At 42.9% G+C, this 18782-nt stretch overlaps 1 protein-coding gene across 1 annotated transcript in view; it reads right to left on the reverse strand.

Annotated features, from left to right (window-relative positions):
- Window positions 1-18782, reverse strand: part of LOC126439774 (uncharacterized) — a 113482-nt gene that overhangs the window by 50741 nt on the left and 43959 nt on the right. The window contains exon 7 of the mRNA XM_050090597.1: window positions 7962-8070. Within this exon, the coding sequence (XP_049946554.1) occupies window positions 7962-8070 (109 nt within the window). The remainder of the gene's footprint in view (window positions 1-7961; window positions 8071-18782) is intronic.

Consider the following 18782-nt stretch of genomic DNA (forward strand, 5'->3'; position numbering starts at 1 on the left):
TTTGACGATGGATACCATACGTACTATTACGCCCTATCATGATAAAGAAATGTCTTATCTTATTTCTTTACATCAAATGATTGTATCGTAAACAGAATGCCAAATTCCGTTAACGAATGTACACACGATATTAAGATACTCTGGTATAAAACGTTTACTGTGGGATGTACAATCACTGCTAAGAGCAAAGAAGAAACGACTTGTGAATATGTTCCCCACCAACCGCCTCAGTTGTCGTATAAACATCATGAACAGTGGTTTGAGGGGATTCATGTTAGTGATGTTAACATCAGTAACAATAAATTTACCTTTGCCATTGCTATGATCCTTACGCTCATCTAAAGTTGATGTATACTCTGAGTTAGGAGGCTCAACATACAGAGACAACAGTGAGATATACACACGTCAGAAGATTTGTAAATTTTGACACCTCCAATGGCCCGATGCAAGTGATGTGCTGTTTTTAGCATTTTTTGTAATATAACTGCCTCATGTATGGGATGATAGTGGCGTTCTATACATGCCATCTGCACTTCACGTTTCGGTTATTGCTGTATACCTGTATAAAGGGCACAGGATCGAAAATGTAGTTGTGAAAACAAATAATGTTACAGTTAATGGCAGACACAACGTCTTTAAGAAAAATACTGCATTATTTTTATGCCCGTGCCAGATTTTTGGCATTTCGTTCTTATGCGAGCCTATTTTCAGTACAAAAAAGACATTGCTACAGATGGAGAATGATGTGTGTACACGATGTTTGTTCTGTTCCTAATGCTATTGGAATTACTCATGGCAAATCGCAAAAGAGAAAGTCCAAAGAAAGTGCATCTTTACGACTTTGTAAAAAAAAAAACGAATCATCGGCATGAGGGACTTGAGAGCATCGTACCGACACATTACACTGGCATCTGGCTGTAGGGCAACGACTGCAGAATGTATAGCCACGGGTTGGGGTGGAGACAACAGAGTGGTGAGAAGTTCACCAGCCATCACAGACAGACCGATGTAGCCTGGGTTGAGATCTGTGGCTACCACTGACACCACACCACAAGCAGCATAGTGTAGGGCGTTCTGTGGTGTTCAGCGGCGGGAGTCGCTTTTGCCTGTGGCGGTCAGGTCGACGCTGCTCTGTCCTCAGGTGGCCTCGTGAGACGTCACGGGAAGCAGCGGTCGTCGAGGGGCCTACCTCCCCAGCCCACAGAAACAAACGGGGGTTAGGAAGGCTCGCGATCAAATCATGTGGAAGGCATGTGGAAGAGTTCTTAGGAATTTCGAAAATTGTTCAGAAATTTGGAAGCCAAATTATTATTCGAACTGGTTCTCCAGATAAACAATCAGTATCTCTCGAACATATCATTCACATAGTTCTTTATGTTCAAGGACACATAGGTGCTAGGACATCCACACAATTACCTAAAGAGCTCTCACACTCAAGTTGCTCACAAGAATATGTATATAAGAGGAAAAAAGTAGATTGAGAAAGTGCTAGATTACGATCAGTTTGGTTTTAGGAAAGATAAAGGCATCAGCGAAGGACTTCTGGGTTGGCGATTGATGATTAAAGCGAGACTTAAGGAAAATCTAGGCATGTCCGTAGGATTTGTAGTTAGATAAAAATCGTACGATAATTTAAAATGTTGCAGGATTTCCGAAACTCTAAGGAAAATGGGTGTAACCTCTAGGGAAAGAAGGGTTACGTGCAATTTGTACATCAAACAAGAGGATAAAGTAGGAAGACCAATAACAAACAGATTAGGTTAGGAAAGGTAAAAGACATACATCTAATCGCCCCTACGATTCAATCTTTACATCGAAGAAGCAATGACGGAATTAAAAATGGGGTTCAGAAATGGAATTAAAATTCATGTTGAAAGGTTATCAGTGACAGGAATAGCTGATGTCATTGCTGTTCTCAATGGAAGTCAGAGGTAACAGTAGGAGATGTTCAGTAGAATGAACAATCTAATGGATAGACTCTATGAATTAAGACTAAACCAAAAAAAGATTAAATTAATGAAGTCTAGCAGAAATTAGATCAGTGTTCAACTTGTCAGAATTGTAGACGAGGATCAAGACGAACTGAAAGAATTCTGCTACCTTGAGGACGAAGTAGCCAGCTGAAGTGGCCGTGCGGTTCTAGGCAGTGCAGTCTGGAACCGCGAGACTGCTACGTTCGCAGGTTAGAATCCTGCCTTGGGCATGGATGTGTGTGATGTCCTTAGGTTAGTTAGGTTTAACTAGTTCTAATTTCTAAGGGACTAATGACCTCAGAAGTTGAGTCCCATAGTGCTCAGAGCCATTTTAACCAAGGACAAACCAACTCATAATGGAAAAATGAAAGAGAACATGAAGAGTAGAGAAGAACATTCAAAGAGGATGTTCACGGCCAAACGAAGTCAACTAACATCAACTGTCAGTTTTGTAACAACGAAATCAATCAATCATTGATAAAATTATTTAATAGGATAGATAAAAGAATCGACTCACGAAGCAGCGGCAGAACACACATAGAAACTGTTGTGATTGGCAAGCTTTCGGAGCCAGTGGCTCCTTCTGCAGGTAAAAGGGTTGAAACGGAAGGAAGAAGGGTTAAGGAAAAGGACTGGACAGGTCTAGGAAAAGGGGGAAAAGGGGTAGATTTTGGGAAAGTCACCCAGAACCGCGGGTCAGAGGAGACTTACCGCACAAGATGAGAAGGAATGTTGGGGACCGCATCCAGGGAGCTTAAAGGTGGAAGATAGGTTAATATACAAGACAGAGCTTACTGCTAAAACATTGATCTCGAGTTAACAAGAGTGTGTCCTCCTATAATAGCCCTGTAACTGGCAAAACATATTCTATCAAAGGGAGAGCCAGCTGCGAAAAGATACAAGTCATATTCCAGCTACTGTGTAAACACTGTTTAGCCTTCAACATAGGCATGACTACCATCACATTATCAATTAGGATGGATGGGCATAGGCTGAGGGTATATACTGGTAACTCACAATATCCTGTTGCAGAGCATGGTCTACGACGTGACATTCGTGACACCAGCGCCTGTTTCACCATCTGGATTCCTCCCCCAGGCACCAGTATCTCAGGACTCCGTAGGTGAGAACTAACTCTACAACGTGTCCTTGGTTCTCGCCATCCAGCTTTTTATCACTGTAACTACCCTTTGATTCACTCCGTTTCAGTTTCCTGCATCTTTCAATGTCATTCCCATCTATTTTTCACCGCCCTATCCCACCTCTGTTATGTACAATGTGCTTAACTTCTCACTCTTAATAACTTGTGATCAATGTTTTAGCAGTAATCTCTGTCGTGCATATCACCTTGTCTTAAGCCCTTAGGTTTTCAAATCTCGTCCGATGCAGTCCTCAACAATTAGTCTTCCCTTCTCATCTCATACAGTAAGTTTCCCCTGACCCACAGTTCTGGGCGACTTTCCCAAAATCTACCCCTGAAGTTTTGAGCACAGTATTCTATGAAAGTGAAACATGGACAGTGGGAAAACCGGGACGGAAGAGAATCGAAGCGTTTGAGATGTGGTGCTAGAGAAGAATGTCGAAAATTAGATGGACTCATAAAAGAAAAAATGATGAGGTTCTCAGCAGAATCGGTGAAGAATGGAACATACCAAACGCTTTGGTAGGAAGATGGGACAGTATTTTGTTCTTGGTCATGCAACCTTATTGTTTCCTCTCGGTTCTTGTACGTATCACCCGTCTTTCTTTGCAACTTACTCTTATTTTTCTCAATATTCCGAACATTTTGCAGAATTTTACATTTCCGGATGCTTTTCCTTTCAGGGCCTATGAATGTGTCCATTTTATTTTCCAAGTTTTGCTTCCCGCATCAGTTACAATGTCAGACGTGCCGCCCTCTTGTGCTATTAGCCTTCTGACAGTCAAAATGATCGTCATCTATCATATCCTCTATTATCTTTTCCATTCCTCTGTATATATTATTCCTGTCGACAAATTCCATACATGAGGTGTTGTGGTCATTGTGCGGTAGGCCTCGCAAGTATCTGCTTATATCTTCAGGGTTGTATCTAATGCTATAGCGCCATTCTCGTATATTCTAGACGCCAACTTCAATAATTCTTGGTTGACACTTTCGCCAATGATTTGCTGATCAATTGCTGTGTTTTTTTTCTGTTTCCCAAGGTTTCTTTTCCGTTAGCTCCTTATATCTATCTTTGTTTGTCCAATTTCTACGATGCCCTTTTCATAGGTGTCCATTTCTGTTCAAATGAACTGCCTGTGTGGTATTCATCAACGTAATATCTACAGCCCAAGAGAAATTCAAATGAATTTCGTGATTGCTTTGCACTTTAGTGTCCCACTCCTTTCCGCATTTTGTTCTTCCAGACCATTCTCTTAAACTTCAATCCACTCTTCATCGCAATTCAACTGACATCTGAGCTTCTGTCTGGCCCTAGGTGTGCCACACAATCGAAGAGCAGGATTTAGAAAACGATAGATTCCGACTTATAGACGTAGATAATCGGACAATTCTTCCCATAAATACAGATGTACGAGTATTAAGAAGAGTCTCGCCAGGACGTAACCTCAGATGGAAGTTTCCTGTGCCTCGATCCTTTTCGAAGCATACATCCCGTGGGGAAGCGAGAGTTTTCTGTAGCTACCGACGGTTGCGAGTTAAAGCAAAGAGCGACAGAGGGAGAGAGAAAGGGACTCCCCCCTCTTCCACTCCGCTCCAAGGCCAAACGTCGTGTGCAATCATGACTGTTTGTTCTGAAGCAATAATGTCATGTAATTGCAGTACGTAAAGTTTTGATATATTTATCATTATGTAATTTGTTAAAAGAAAGGCGATCAAACAAGTAAAAGTAATGCATCCACAGTTTGAAACAGTTACACTGCTTTACATCTAAGTCAACTTAAAGATGCAGAGCTACAATTTCGTAGTATGTGTATTCTGATATAAAGCACAACATGTGGAATTTATGAAACCCCGTACATTAATTTCTGTCATCAGTGATAATACCTGCTACAGTTGCAAAATTGTACATCAGCAGCTGATTTTATCACTGGGATGTGTATCAACAGATGTGGATGTCGCATCAAGAGAAACGTGTGTTCTTATGTGTCTCCATTGTTGTTGTTGTTGTTATTAGCAGAAGTAGTATAGTTATCACTACCGTCTGCTGCTTGTGTACTTCGCATGTCGTAATGTTGACTCACTGAGATGTCAGGTTATATGTAAGAGAGTGCACGAATGCCTTAATTTTATCAGGTGGAATAAACGCATAAAGAAGTAAGTAAATGTACACAATGTGCCAAATTCCGCTACTTTTTATAACGCACTTTACACTATTGCTAAGGACACGGGCTCTGTCGTTTCTTGCGACTCTTAGTGTCTGTTCTGCTGGGGTCGGCATCGTGTAGTGGATCCCCGTACACTCTGCAGCGTATGGCATTAAAGGTCTAAAAATTTCGGAAAAGTTACTGTACCTTCCTGCATTGTCACTTTTATCGCAACGACAATGAACTGGAGTCTTAGAACGTCACGTGTCTCAGATCTGTGCTGAAGTTTAGTGAGCGAGCAGTCTAGATCGCATCACATCGCATAGTGATTTTGTAATCCGGACCTGTGCGCTACCTTCGTGCTGAGTACCCTGGGGACGCTCCCAAGACAGCAGCCGTGTTCACAGACCGCGTGGACACGCTCCTGGCTGGACTGCCGAACACTCAGCCGTCCTGCCACATCCCGACATGGCCGCTAAGCCATCCGGTCTCAGCCTCACAGCAAATGTCTGGCACCAGCGTGTGGGCAGCGGCGCTCTCAACGTCCCTGCGGTCTGGCGGCTCTACGGGACCTGTTGAGTGACGTCAGCTGAACACGACACAACTGGAGAGACTCGTGGACTCTCTTTGTCGGCCAACTCAGGCCCTTGTCAGGGCTAGAGGCGGTGTGCTCTACTCCTGTGTCAGCATGATCTCTCTTTATCTGACATCGAATGAAATCTGTCCTCAACCTTCATGTTTATTACTTGTAACCTTCCACATAAACATAACTAACTGGACCTTGTGTTGTAAGGAGAAAAACGTACATTTGCAAGATCTCAACCCTAGATACCAAACACCAGCCCACTCTTAAAATAAATGGCCATACTTATGATAATACTCATTTTAGACTTCTTGAGTGCAGAGTTTTTACAGTTCTGTAGGTGCAGGTTGCCTGCCACTGGCTCCGCCCCACTGCAGCTGCCTGATGCACGACTGCAGAGTACTGTGCAGCGGGGTGACGTCGAGAGCCCTCAGACCCGCTTCATGTCGCAAGTGTGGGAAGACGTGCGTGGAGCCGGTCACGTCTGCCCCATGTGCTTCGAAACTTTGTTCTTCAAGTAGAACACATGTTATTTAACATGAAAAACGGGTAAGCAATATGAGCAGATAGTATTTCAATGCCATGCGCATATATGGTCAACACTGTTTAGCAATATTTTAGGACATATTCTGCAGCAGTTTTTTATAAAACACACGCACACACACACACACACACACACACACACACACACACACAGATCTCTGTTACAAAGGCAAGGTGAGATCTGACAATATTACTTCTTCAAAGCAAGCTTCCTAAACAGTCAGTTGGGGATTTTACGTCTCCGTCGCATTGTGCCAATGAAGTTGTTTGACGACAATGATCGTGGTGAAAGGGTTTCGTCATCATTGTCACCACCATCCTCTCATAAAGAATAGTCTAACGTCAATCAACTATTCTTCTATCCATTTAACGTGTCTTCTGTATGACTGCCGCAACTAAATCGCAAGGTACAAATAGTAGCACGAAGAAACGCTCATAGAGTTTCTTTTGCCTCGTGTAAGAGTTAGTCGAAGAGCCACATATAAAGACGCTTACCGGTCGCAACTGTCGCGAGCTTTGACGTTTAAACGTGGCAATTTGACCGTCACTGTATACTGCTCCTGGACGTGCCACACTGTCGCTTGTCGGTTCACCGGCACTATGAACGCGAACCTCTTACTCACCGTACCGTACAGTAGTTCGAGCTCCGACAGTGGGCGAACGCAGTGGAACGTGCCAGAAACAAGTGGTACACGAGCGTTGAAAAACTATGTGTTCAGAAGGTCGTAACTGCGTACAATCGTCCAAATCTCGGCGCGACATAGACAGCTGGGGCTCACACCTTGCAAGTGTGCGTTTTGTATGTGAGACCAGGTTGGTCATCTTCTCTTGTTAGATGCAATCGGTTGTGATTAGATAACTGTTTCTTTTCTTCAGTGTGATTATTATTTAGTTCTTATGTTCTTATTTCTGTGCACTTTAATTAGGACAGAATTTTCAAATGTGGTGCAGCTCCATCACCATGCGTTGATTAACTTCGACGAGAGTTTTTATAGAAAACCTAAATGAGCACATTACGCTTTATTTAACAATAACGAACTTCCAAATAATATACTCACCAGGTTCATTCCTCCACTTAAACTCAACATAACGCCGCTCCTCACATCTCATCCTGCTGACCGTGGCTCTTGTGATGCGTCGAACAGCATGCGCTGACTGGGACAGGATATGATGCCTCAGATCAGCCGCTTGCAGCGCTGTCACGTTCCATTCCATGTTGTTAAACCTTTCAAAATAAAATGGAGTCAGCTTATGTGACAGATGATACTCTGAAACTTGACTGTATTTTGTAGACTAGAATAGTGGAAACTAAACTGAACTTGCCTCTCTCCAGCTTTTACGTTTCCCATTGATAGAGGTCGCCAGCCCATTAGAAAGGAATCGAGGTGTCAGACAGGAATTCTGGCGTACATTACGGCTGGTATGCGAGTCTGCTAACATATTCTGGCGAACTGATCATTTCTGATGAAATACAAGAATTCACATACAAACATGCAGCCAGAACTATGATTGGACAAGCAAGGCAGACAGCCTTCAAAGGCATGGAGTGGGCGCTCCCCCACAACATGACTCACCGTCTGCTCCTTCGCGCCATAATCACGAGCAGCACTTCCACTATAAGACCACGTTTTCAAGACGTTGCCATGTCTCTCCTGTGCCGTTTGGATGAGGTTGAATCTTGATCTTTCGTGACAAGAAAGACCATACTGCACTACCTTACTCAGTTGGACTGAATTCTTATAGCACTCTGTCTTAGGAATTAGCACCTTGGCATCCTTGATTGTGAGATTAGCAGGGACAAAATTGGACAGAACATGCAACCACTAAGTGGGAGCTGTTGTAGCAATGTCATTAAGAGTCAACATGGCTCCTTAACGCTTTAGCACAATATGCGACAGCTCAATAACCAACAGAAATTGCAACGTTGTTTTGTTTGTCTATATTTGCTCCCCAGTTTTTTTGCACGAATGTAGTGCAGTTGATTTAGAATAGAACCAAACGACTTTCACAGGTCCGCGCAGTGCTGCATAAATGACAGAGACAGGAAGAGGGAGACACCAAGGTAATTAAGGAAATAGCTGCAGGAAATTTTGGTCCTATCCAGGGGCTCATATGACTGCCTGTGTGCCTCTGTATCATGGAGGTAGAACTCTGTGGGCTCAGTTCCACTTGTGTTTTGCTGGAGCCTCTATCTGTATAAGTACTCCATCTGTCTGGTGTCAACTCGGAGGCTCGTCGACACAGTCAGTAAGTAGCCAGTTTCACACGATGAATGTGGTCACTAGGCGACCACTACGAACAACAATAACAAACTACCTGGGACCTTGGAGTGCGAAGAAATTGCCTAAGGGGACACGTGAAACGGAACCTGGATCAGTGGAGTGGGCTTGTGTTCACCGGCGAGTACAGGTTTCGAACGTCGACTGGGGCTCGTCGTACAAGGCTGTGTAGGTGACCAGGCACCGGTGCAGGTCACTATCCATGGGTTCTGCTGCGGGGCGGGACGGTCGTATTTTGGCCTGCTATTATGGTAATACCAACAGTAGCAGGAAACAGTATAACGGGAGTCGGATTCTTTAGGAAGGTAGAGCAGAGAGTGTGTTGCAGTGAACAGTTCAGTGATACAGTTACGCTTATCACAATCGACAGCAAACCAATACCCACAACGATAGTTCAGATAGTACATGCCGACGTCGGAAGCTTAAGATGACAGAAAAAGTATATGAAGGTATTGAAAGGGTAATACAGTACGTAAAGGGAGATGAAACTCCATTACTCGTGGGAGACTGGAATGCAGTTGTAGGAGAAAACGTGGAAGAAATGGTTACTGGAGAATATGGGGTTGGGACAGGGAATGAGAGAGAAGAAAGACTAACTCAGTCCTGTAATAAACTTCGGCAAGTAATAGCGAATACTCTTAATCACAAGAGGAGGATGTATAATTGGAAAAGGCTGGGTGATATGGGGAACAACAGTTAGATTACATCATGGTCCGAAGGAGATTCTGAAATGATATAGTGGATTGTAAGGCATACGCAGGAGCAGATACAGACTCATATCACAATGTAGTAATGATAAACAGCACGTTGAAGATTAAGAGATAAGTCAGAAAGAATCGATACGCTAATGTGTCAGATACAAAAGTACTAAGGAATGACGAGATACTCTTGAAGATCTGCAAGGCTATGGATACAGCAACAAGAAATAATCCAGTAGGCGGTCCACTTCAAGAGGAATGGATATCTCTGAAAAGGACAATAATAGAAGTTGGAAAGAAAAATATAGATACAAAGAAAGTAACTGCAAAGAAACCATGGGAATTAAAATAAATAACTGAAGTATTTCTTTTATTACCCATGATGAAAGAAGGAAGTTCAAAAATGTTCAGGGAAATTCAGGAATACAGAAATGCTAGTCACTGAGGGATGAAATAGCCAGGATGTGTAGGAAAGCTAAGACGAAATAGCTGCCTGAAAAATGTGAAGAAATCGAAAAAGAAATGATTGTTGGAAGGACTGAGTCAACGCATAAGAAAGTCAAAGCAACCTTGAGTGAAATTGTTAGCAAAGGGTGGTAGTATTAAGAGTGCAGTGGGAATTTCACCGTCAAAAAAGGAGGAGGAAGTGGATATATGGAATGAGTACATTGAAGGCCTCCATGAGGAGGGAAGATTTGTCTGATGTGATAGAAGAAGAAAGAAGAGTCGATTTGGAAGAGACAGGAGATCCAGTAATAAAATTTAAAAGAGCTTTGGAGGACTTAAGATCAAATAAGGCAGAAGGAGTAGATAACTTTCCATCAGGATGTCTAAAACCATTGGGGGGGAACTGGCGACAAAGCGACTATTCATGTTGGTGTGTAAAATATATGAGTCCGCCGACATACCATCTAGCTTTCGAAAAAATATCATCCACACAATTCCTAAGACTGCAAGAACTGACAAGTGCGACAATTATCGAACAGTCTGCTTAACATCTCATGCATCCAAATTGCTGACAAGAATAACATATTGGAGAATGGAAAAGAAAATTGAGGATGAGTTAGATGACTATAAATTTGGCCTTAGGAAAGGTAGATGCAACAGAGAGGCAATTCCGACGTTGCTGTCCGTGATAGAAGCAAGACTAAAGAACAATAAAGTTACGTTTATAGGATTTGTCGACCTGGACAAGATGTTGAGGAATGTAAAATGACGCAAAGTGTTAGAAATTCTGAGACAAACAGGTGTAAGCTGTAGAAAGAGACAGGTAATACACAATATGTACAAAAGCCAAGAGGGAAACAATAAGAGTGGATGACCAAGAATGAAGTGCTCGGATTAAAAAGGATGTAGGCAGGGATGTAGTGTCTCGCCCGTATTTTCAGTATGTACATCGATGAAGCAATGATGGAAATACAAGAAAGGTTCAGGAGTGGGATTACAATTGAAGGTGAAAGGGCATGAATGATACGATTCGCTGATGACATTGCTATCCTGAAAGTGAAAGTGAAGAAGAATTACATGATGGGCTGAATGGAATGGACAGTCTAATGAGTACAAAATATGGGTTGAGAATAAATCGAAGAAAGACGAAAGGAATTGGAAGTAGGAGAAATGAGAACAGAGATAAACGTAACATCAGGATTAATTGTCACGAAGTATATCAAATTAAGGAATTCTACTACCTAGGCAGCAAAATAACCAATGACAGATGGAGCAAGGAGGACATCGAAAGCAGATTTGCACCGACAAAAAAGGCATTCCTGACCAAGAGAAGTCCATTAGTATCAAAGATAGGCCTTAATTTTAGGAAGAATGTTCTGAGAATGTACGTTTGGAGCAGAACCTAGAATGGTAGTGAAACATGGATTGTGGGAAAACCGGAAAAGGAGAGAATCAAAGCATTTGAGATGATGTACTACAGACGAATGCTGAAAATTAGGTCAACTTACATAGTAAGGAATGAGGAGGTTCTGCGCAGAATGGAAGAGGAAAGGAATATGTGGAAGGGACACGACGATAGGACATCTGCTAAGACATCAGGGAATGACTTCCATGGTACGAAATTGGAGAATACATCCAGCAAATAATTGAGGACGTAGGTCGCAAGTGCTGCTCTGAGGTGAAGAGGTTGGCATAGGAGAGGAATTTGTAGTGGACCACACCAAACGAATGAGAAGACAGATGACTCAAAAAAAAAACACATGGAAAGGTCTCTACCGTTTCGTCTCCAAATGCTGGAGACATCTTCAGAGGCTAAAAAGGCTCAGGCAGCAGTTTGAAACTTCTATAAACTGTACAAGCTGAACTGTTTGTTCGGATCCCTATGATGTCATCAGACGGCTGCTTAAGATTAGGCGCAGAAATATGCCATGGACAGTGGCCTAATAGCCATTAAGCAAAATTCACCAGTAGGTTGTATTTAAATTAGTTATCAGTACGAGTACAGGTGTTAGTGTTTGCAGGAATTACAAAAGAAACGAGGAGTGTGGAAATGGGGTGGCCAAGACATCAGCTCACGGGCCATGCCCAGGCACAAGTGCATTTGGCTCATTATACACATCTCCCCAATTAACATTTATTAAATTTTCTCTGAAGTGCTCAATAAACACTGGGTTGGGCAACCGTACAGTTTTATTTCATGGTTTCTGAACTGTACACCTTGCTGTGTTTTCTAATTTAATCAATTGTACATCATGGGCTGATAATCCATTTATCAATGTGAAAGCATGTGTTAGTTTTACACCCTCTTGCTGTACAAATACATTATCTATTAGAGCGCTGCTGCCTTGAGCTATACGTGTAGGGAAATTGATAGCTGATTCTATGTTATATGCAATTAATAACACTTACACTTTTCCGATCTGGTTAGAAACTTCCTGTTTTTGGCTGACAGACAGCGTAATAGGTAGTCAAACTTTTTTACTAGCTCCCAATCTCCTAATGGGGACCTGTACACTGTTGCTAGCATCAACACTACATTATCTAGCTGTAATTTATATGCACAAACTTCAAAGTGCTGATCAATGCAGAATTTGCGTACTTCTACAGTTTTGTACTTATATCCTTTTTTTTTTTTTTTTTGTAAACGGCAACCCCTCCTTTATCCATGCTATATCTGGAAGTGTAAGAGGCTAAATTATACTAATTTATACTGACACTATCCATCACCACAGTTACATGGTGTTCAGACAAAGTATATCAATCCCACTGTTATTTGTGAGGTCATCTACAAAGAGTGCTTCACTCCAAGGTTAAACGCAGCGAAAACCTCTCAGACAAACAGAACCTAAACGATGTCAAACTTAGCGTAAGGAGGGCTATGCGTGAAGCGTTCAGTGAATTCGAAAGTAAAATTCTATGTACCGACTTGACAGAAAATCCTAGGAAGTTCTGGTCTTACGTTAAATCAGTAAGTGGCTCGAAACAGCATATCCAGACACTCCGGGATGATGATGGCATTGAAACAGAGGATGACACGCGTAAAGCTGAAATACTAAACACCTTTTTCCAAAGCTGTTTCACAGAGGAAGACCGCATTGCAGTTCGTTCTCTAAATCCTCGCACAAACGAAAAAATGGCTGGCATCGAAATAAGTGTCCAAGGAATAGAAAAGCAACTGGAATCACTCAACAGAGGAAAGTCCACTGGACCTGACGGGATACCAGTTCGTTTCGACACACAGTACGCGAAAGAACTTGCCTCCCCTGACAGCCGTGTACCGCAAGTCTCTAGAGGAACGGAAGGTTCCAAATGATTGGAAAAGAGCACAGGTAGTCCCTGTTTTCACGAAGGGTCGTCGAGCAGATGCGCAAAACTGTAGACCTATATCTCTGACGTCGATCTGCTGTAGAATTTTAGAACATGTTTTTTGCTCGCGTGTCATGTCGTTTTTGGAAACCCAGAATGTAATCTGTAGCAATCAACATGGATTCCGGAAACAGCGATCGTGTGAGACCCAACTCGCTTTATTTGTTCGTGAGATCCAGAAAATATTAGATACAGGCTCCCAGGTAAATGCTGTTTTCCTTGACTTCCGGAAGGCGTTCGATACAGTTCCGCACTGTCGCCTGATAAACAAAGTAAGAGCCTACGGAATATCAGACCAGCTGTGTCGCTGGATTGAAGAGTTTTTAGCAAACAGAACACAGCATGTTGTTATCAATGGAGAGACGTCTACAGACGTTAAAGTAACCTCTGGCGTGCCACAGGGGAGTGTTATGGGACCATTGCTTTTCACAATATATATAAATGACCTAGTAGATAGTGCAGGAAGTTCCATGCGGCTTTTCGCGGATGATGCTGTAGTATACAGAGAAGTTGCAGCATTAGAAAATTGTAGCGAAATGCAGGAAGATCTGCAGCGGATAGGCACTTGGTGCTGGGAGTGGCAACTGACTCTTAACACAGACAAATGTAATGTATTGCGAATACATAGAAAGAAGGATCCTTTATTGTAGGATTATATGATAGCGGAACAAACACTGGTAGCAGTTACTTCTGTAAAATATCTGGGAGTATGCGTGCGGAACGATTTGAAGTGGAATGATCATATAAAGTTAATTGTTGGTAAGGCGGGTGCCAGGTTGAGATTCATTGGGAGAGTCCTTACAAAATGTAGTCCATGAACAAAGGAGGTGGCTTACAAAACACTCGTTCAAACTATACTTGAGTATTGCTCAACAGTGTGGGATCCGTACCAGGTCGGGTTGACGGAGGAGATAGAGAAGATCCAAAGAAGAACGGCGCGTTTCGTCACAGGGTTATTTGGTAACCGTGATAGCGTTACGGAGATGTTTAGGAAACTCAAGTGGCAGACTCTGCAAGAGAGGCGCTCTGCATCGCGGTGTAGCTTGCTCGCCAGGTTTCGAGAGGGTGCGTTTCTGGATGAGGTATCGAATATGTTGGTTCCCCCTACTTATACCTCCCGAGGAGATCACGAATGTAAAATTAGAGAGATTAGAGCGCGCACGGAGGCTTTCAGACAGTCGTTCTTCCCGCGAACCATAAGCGACAGGAACAGAAAAGGGAGGTAATGACAGTGGCACGTAAAGTGCCCTCCGCCACACACCGTTTGGTGGCTTGCGGAGTATAAATGTAGATGTAGATGTTAACAGATCATCTACTTTATTTTTTATTCCCCTGATATTCTGCTGAAGTGAGTTGATACTACCCTTAGCTTCATCCCTATTTACTGTACATGAAGCTTCTGTTATTCTGTTTTTCTTGAGTGTTGCCTGTTTGGACTTTGACCTTGACATAAGAAACCTGTCTGCCTGGTGCCATTAACCACAGGGGTCACCCTCGTGTGACTGAGGCTCCCCCTTACAGTGTCAGCTGACTTATCTTTCCCCTTCCTATTTAGGTGCAGGCCATGCGTAGTGTGTCCTCACCTACCAGTAGTGTCAACAGGATCGTCGCGTGTGTCAGGTTTTGGGGGTATCTGGAACATCCCGTTCCTCCACTACTTCAGATAGCAAACCAGAGTGTTAACACGCCTTGCAGCAGTGTTTACGCAGGACCGAACATGGCGCTGAAAGACCTCCACAGACACCACATTTGTGTGGTTTGTGTGGACAGTTCATGTTCCTATTTCGTCCAAGTCTCTCGCAATAGTACAGCTTGGATTCATACCGCAGGCTGTTTCCTGCTGCCCCAACTGTAATTTCCTGGTCTCCCTAGCATTTGTTTTCACAAAACTTGTGAGCTGGTACACTGCACCTAACTCCTCCTGAAGTCCTAGCCTTGACTGTTAACTAGAAGCAATATTTTTCTTTTCCTATTCTGATTTGATCCCTACGTGTCTTTTTTTTTTGAAGCTAATATTCTGCTTCAAAATACATTCAACTACATCTGGATGAGGGCCTTCCTCCACTACTTCAGATAGCAAGCCAAACTGATTTACTAACTGAATTTCGAAGTTTTTTCAAGTTTCTCTTTTTGCTTCTACCTTTCCTGTCCCTGTTTCTTCCCTTAGCCTACATAATTCCAAGTCCTCATTTTGTAATTCAGCCTCAATGGCACAAATTTTTATCTCCTTTTCAGCGACTTTCCTGTCCTTCCTACATAACGTACGTTGCCATGGAGAGCGTCTTATCTACCCAGTTTCCTCGCCGCTACATTCGCCCCAATAAACCATAACCTACACAGTCTTCACACCCCCGCCTTCAGATTTCTACAGTAAACATCACATTTGCTAGACATGTTTTGACAGAAAAATTTACACAAAGGAAGAGGATAACTTGGGACAAGAGCACTGATGTTACGTAACCTGTATTAATACGCAATGAAGCGCGTATGCAAACAAACTTTTAAAAATATCAAAAACTTCATAAAACTACCCTTGTAATTCTTTCTAGGCCACAACGTATTCTTCAAACTTCGTATTTTGTTTAACACCAGTGATCTTAGGGAACTTCACTGTCTTTGTCAGAATGTGTCCATTCCAGAAACGCGATTTTCCTTTTAAATGCATCCCCATCAAATGAGGAAAAAGTTACCTTGCAGTGCATTACTGTGGGCAGTGTACAGTCAAGTCCAGTTAAAATGTGAAATCTGCACTAGATTACACATGTTTTCATTTTTGTTCCTGCATTGCTTTTTTTGTCAAAAAATTAAACGGTAGCAAGTTTTAAGTCGTTCCAGGTATGTGTTTCGACATAACCTACGTACTTTGCAGTACGATATGAAGTCTCCATAGGAATCGTTCAGTTTCACTGAAAACCGTTGCAGCTGAAAACGGAATATGCGTGTGACTTCAGCAATTATACTATGCTTTCTTCCAATTTCGCCATGTGCCAAAGGCCTGCAAGTTTAGCACAAAGTGCTTTTTGATGTACAAAACAAGGAATCTCGTCCGTCGACATTCGTGATTTAATCCTGTTTCATTGTCAATCAAATCTTTAAACTCTTTCTGCATATTCCAGTATCCGAATCAAGAACAGTTCTCCACATGAGTAACCTAGAGGCAGATATCCTACGATTTGTGAGGCAACTTAAATCACTTAATAACAGCAAGTCTTCCGGTCCGTACTGCATACCAATTACGTTTCCTAGAGAGTATGCTGATGCAACAGCTCCATGCATAACAACCTCACACAACCGTCCGCTGGACGAAAGATCCGTATGAAAAGATTGGAAAGCTGGACAGGTTACACCAATATTCAAGAACGGTGGAAGGAGTAATCCAGTAAATTACAGGTCCATATTATTAACGTCGATATCCAGTAGGATTTTGGAACATATATTGCGTGTGAGGACTATGAATTACCTCGAAGAAAACGGTCTATTGACACACAGTAAAGATGGATTCAGAAAAAATCATTCTTGTGAAGCGCGAAGTGTTGAGTGCTATCGACAAGGATTTCTAAAAGGCCTTTGACACTGTACCACACAAGCGGCTTCTACTGAAATTGGGTGCTTATGGAATTAGCTAACTGGGTTCGTGATATCCTGTCAGAGAGGTCACAGTTCCTTATAACTGACAGTCATCGAGTGAAACAGAAGTGATTTCTGGTGTTCCCCAACGTAGTGTTATAGGCCCACTGCTGTTCCTTATCTATATAAATGATTTCGTAACAATCTGAGGAACAATCTGAGATCAATAAATGCAAAACGATTTAGAAAATATATCTGTATATTTTGGAAAGTGGCAATTGATCCTAGATAATGTAGTCCTCCATATGAGTGCTAAAAGGAATCTGTTAAACTTCGGTTACACGATAAGTCACTAAATCTAAAGCCCGCAGATTCAACTAAAACCATAGGAATTATAAATACGAACCACTTAGATTGGGGGTTGGGGTTGGGTTGGGTTGTTTGGGGGAAAGAGACCAAACAGCGAGGTCATCGGTCTCATTGGATTAGGGGATGGGGAAGGAAGTCGGCCGTGCCCTTTCAAAGGAACCATCCCAGCATTTGCCTGGAGCGATTTAGGGAAATCACGGAAAACCTAAATCAGGATGGGCAGACGCGACTTAAATTGGGAAGAACACAATGTTGAGGGGGAGGCAACCCAAAGACTGCGATTCATTAGCAGAACATTTAGAAAATGTAACAGATCTACTAAAGAGACTGCCTACGCTACGCTTGTGTGCCCTCTTTTGGAGTACCGCTGCACAGTGTGGGATCCTCAGCAGATAGGGTTAATGGAGTACATTGAGAAAGTTCAAAGAAGAGCTGCACGTTCTGTATTACCCCGAAATAGGGGAAACAGTGTTACTGACATGTTACAGAATTTGGGGTGGACATCAAAAAGGCGTTTTTCATTGTGGCAGAATCATCTCACGAAATTTCAAACTTTCTCCTTCGAATACGAAAATAATTTGCTAACGCAGACATACTTAGGGAGAAACGATCGTCGCAATAAAATAAAGGAAACGGGAGCTATCAGGGAAAGGTATAGGCATTCGTTTTTTCCTCGCACTGTTCGATATTGGAATAATCGAGAATCGTTGTGAAGGTCATTCGATGAACCCTCCGACAGGCACTTAGGTGTGATCTGCAGAGCATCCGTGTACATGTACATCTAATGTCGTTTCACAGTGGATATGCACTACCTGTAACGTATATTAATTGAGAAACCTCTTTGCTCTCTTCTGTCACTGCCACTCATTTTAAAGAATCGCGACGGTAGACCGCTCGACTGCCTCCTTCGTGCAAACAGCCACTGGCCCAGTGAACCTCCATCATACCGAGATCACACAGCGAAGGGTAAACAGCGCTGACAGCGCGAGTCTGCCGGACTCGAGGGACTTGTGCCGGCCGAAAGACGCCGCACCGTGACGCCGGACGAAGCGCCGCGCTCTTCCGGGCGCCTCAGACAAGGACCGAGCGGAGCCGAGCGACAGGCAGGCCGGGCCCGCGCCGCCCGTGGGCCAGACACGCTGCACGCGTGACTTGTGGCACGGCGCGGCCGGCCGTCATTATGAGCCCCTACCCAGCTGCAGCGAAGTCACTCAGTCAACTCCTGAGGCGTCACCGGTGGCCACAGGTTGGATGTAAGATCACATACGTTCGTTTCATATTTTCCAGGAAAAATATGTCCATTTTTACAAGTGACAAACAGCAACCGTGTAAACCACAACGCATCAGAATAACACATATTAAAAGCATAATATTGCCGAGGAATACAGCAGTATCAAGAGCCATCAACTAGAGATAATAACAGAGAACACTGCAATATTTTGAGAAATGTCATTAGACCAGCTGATGGTATCAGCTGTGTGAGTAGTATGTACATGTCTGAGAATAACATCAAAATAAGCTGGTATATAACGAGGACAATGCCAGCCGAGCAGCGGAAATCTTCGGTTATCTGTTTACTGAATGTCGTAGTGTGAAGACGTTACTAACGTTAACGGGATTTGCAAAAGTTTTAACAATAAAGACTTGTACGTCGAAGAAAGTTCAAAAT

The sequence above is a fragment of the Schistocerca serialis genome, unplaced genomic scaffold, assembly GCF_023864345.2.
Source record: "Schistocerca serialis cubense isolate TAMUIC-IGC-003099 unplaced genomic scaffold, iqSchSeri2.2 HiC_scaffold_1343, whole genome shotgun sequence".
NCBI classification, from domain to species: Eukaryota; Metazoa; Arthropoda; class Insecta; order Orthoptera; family Acrididae; genus Schistocerca; species Schistocerca serialis.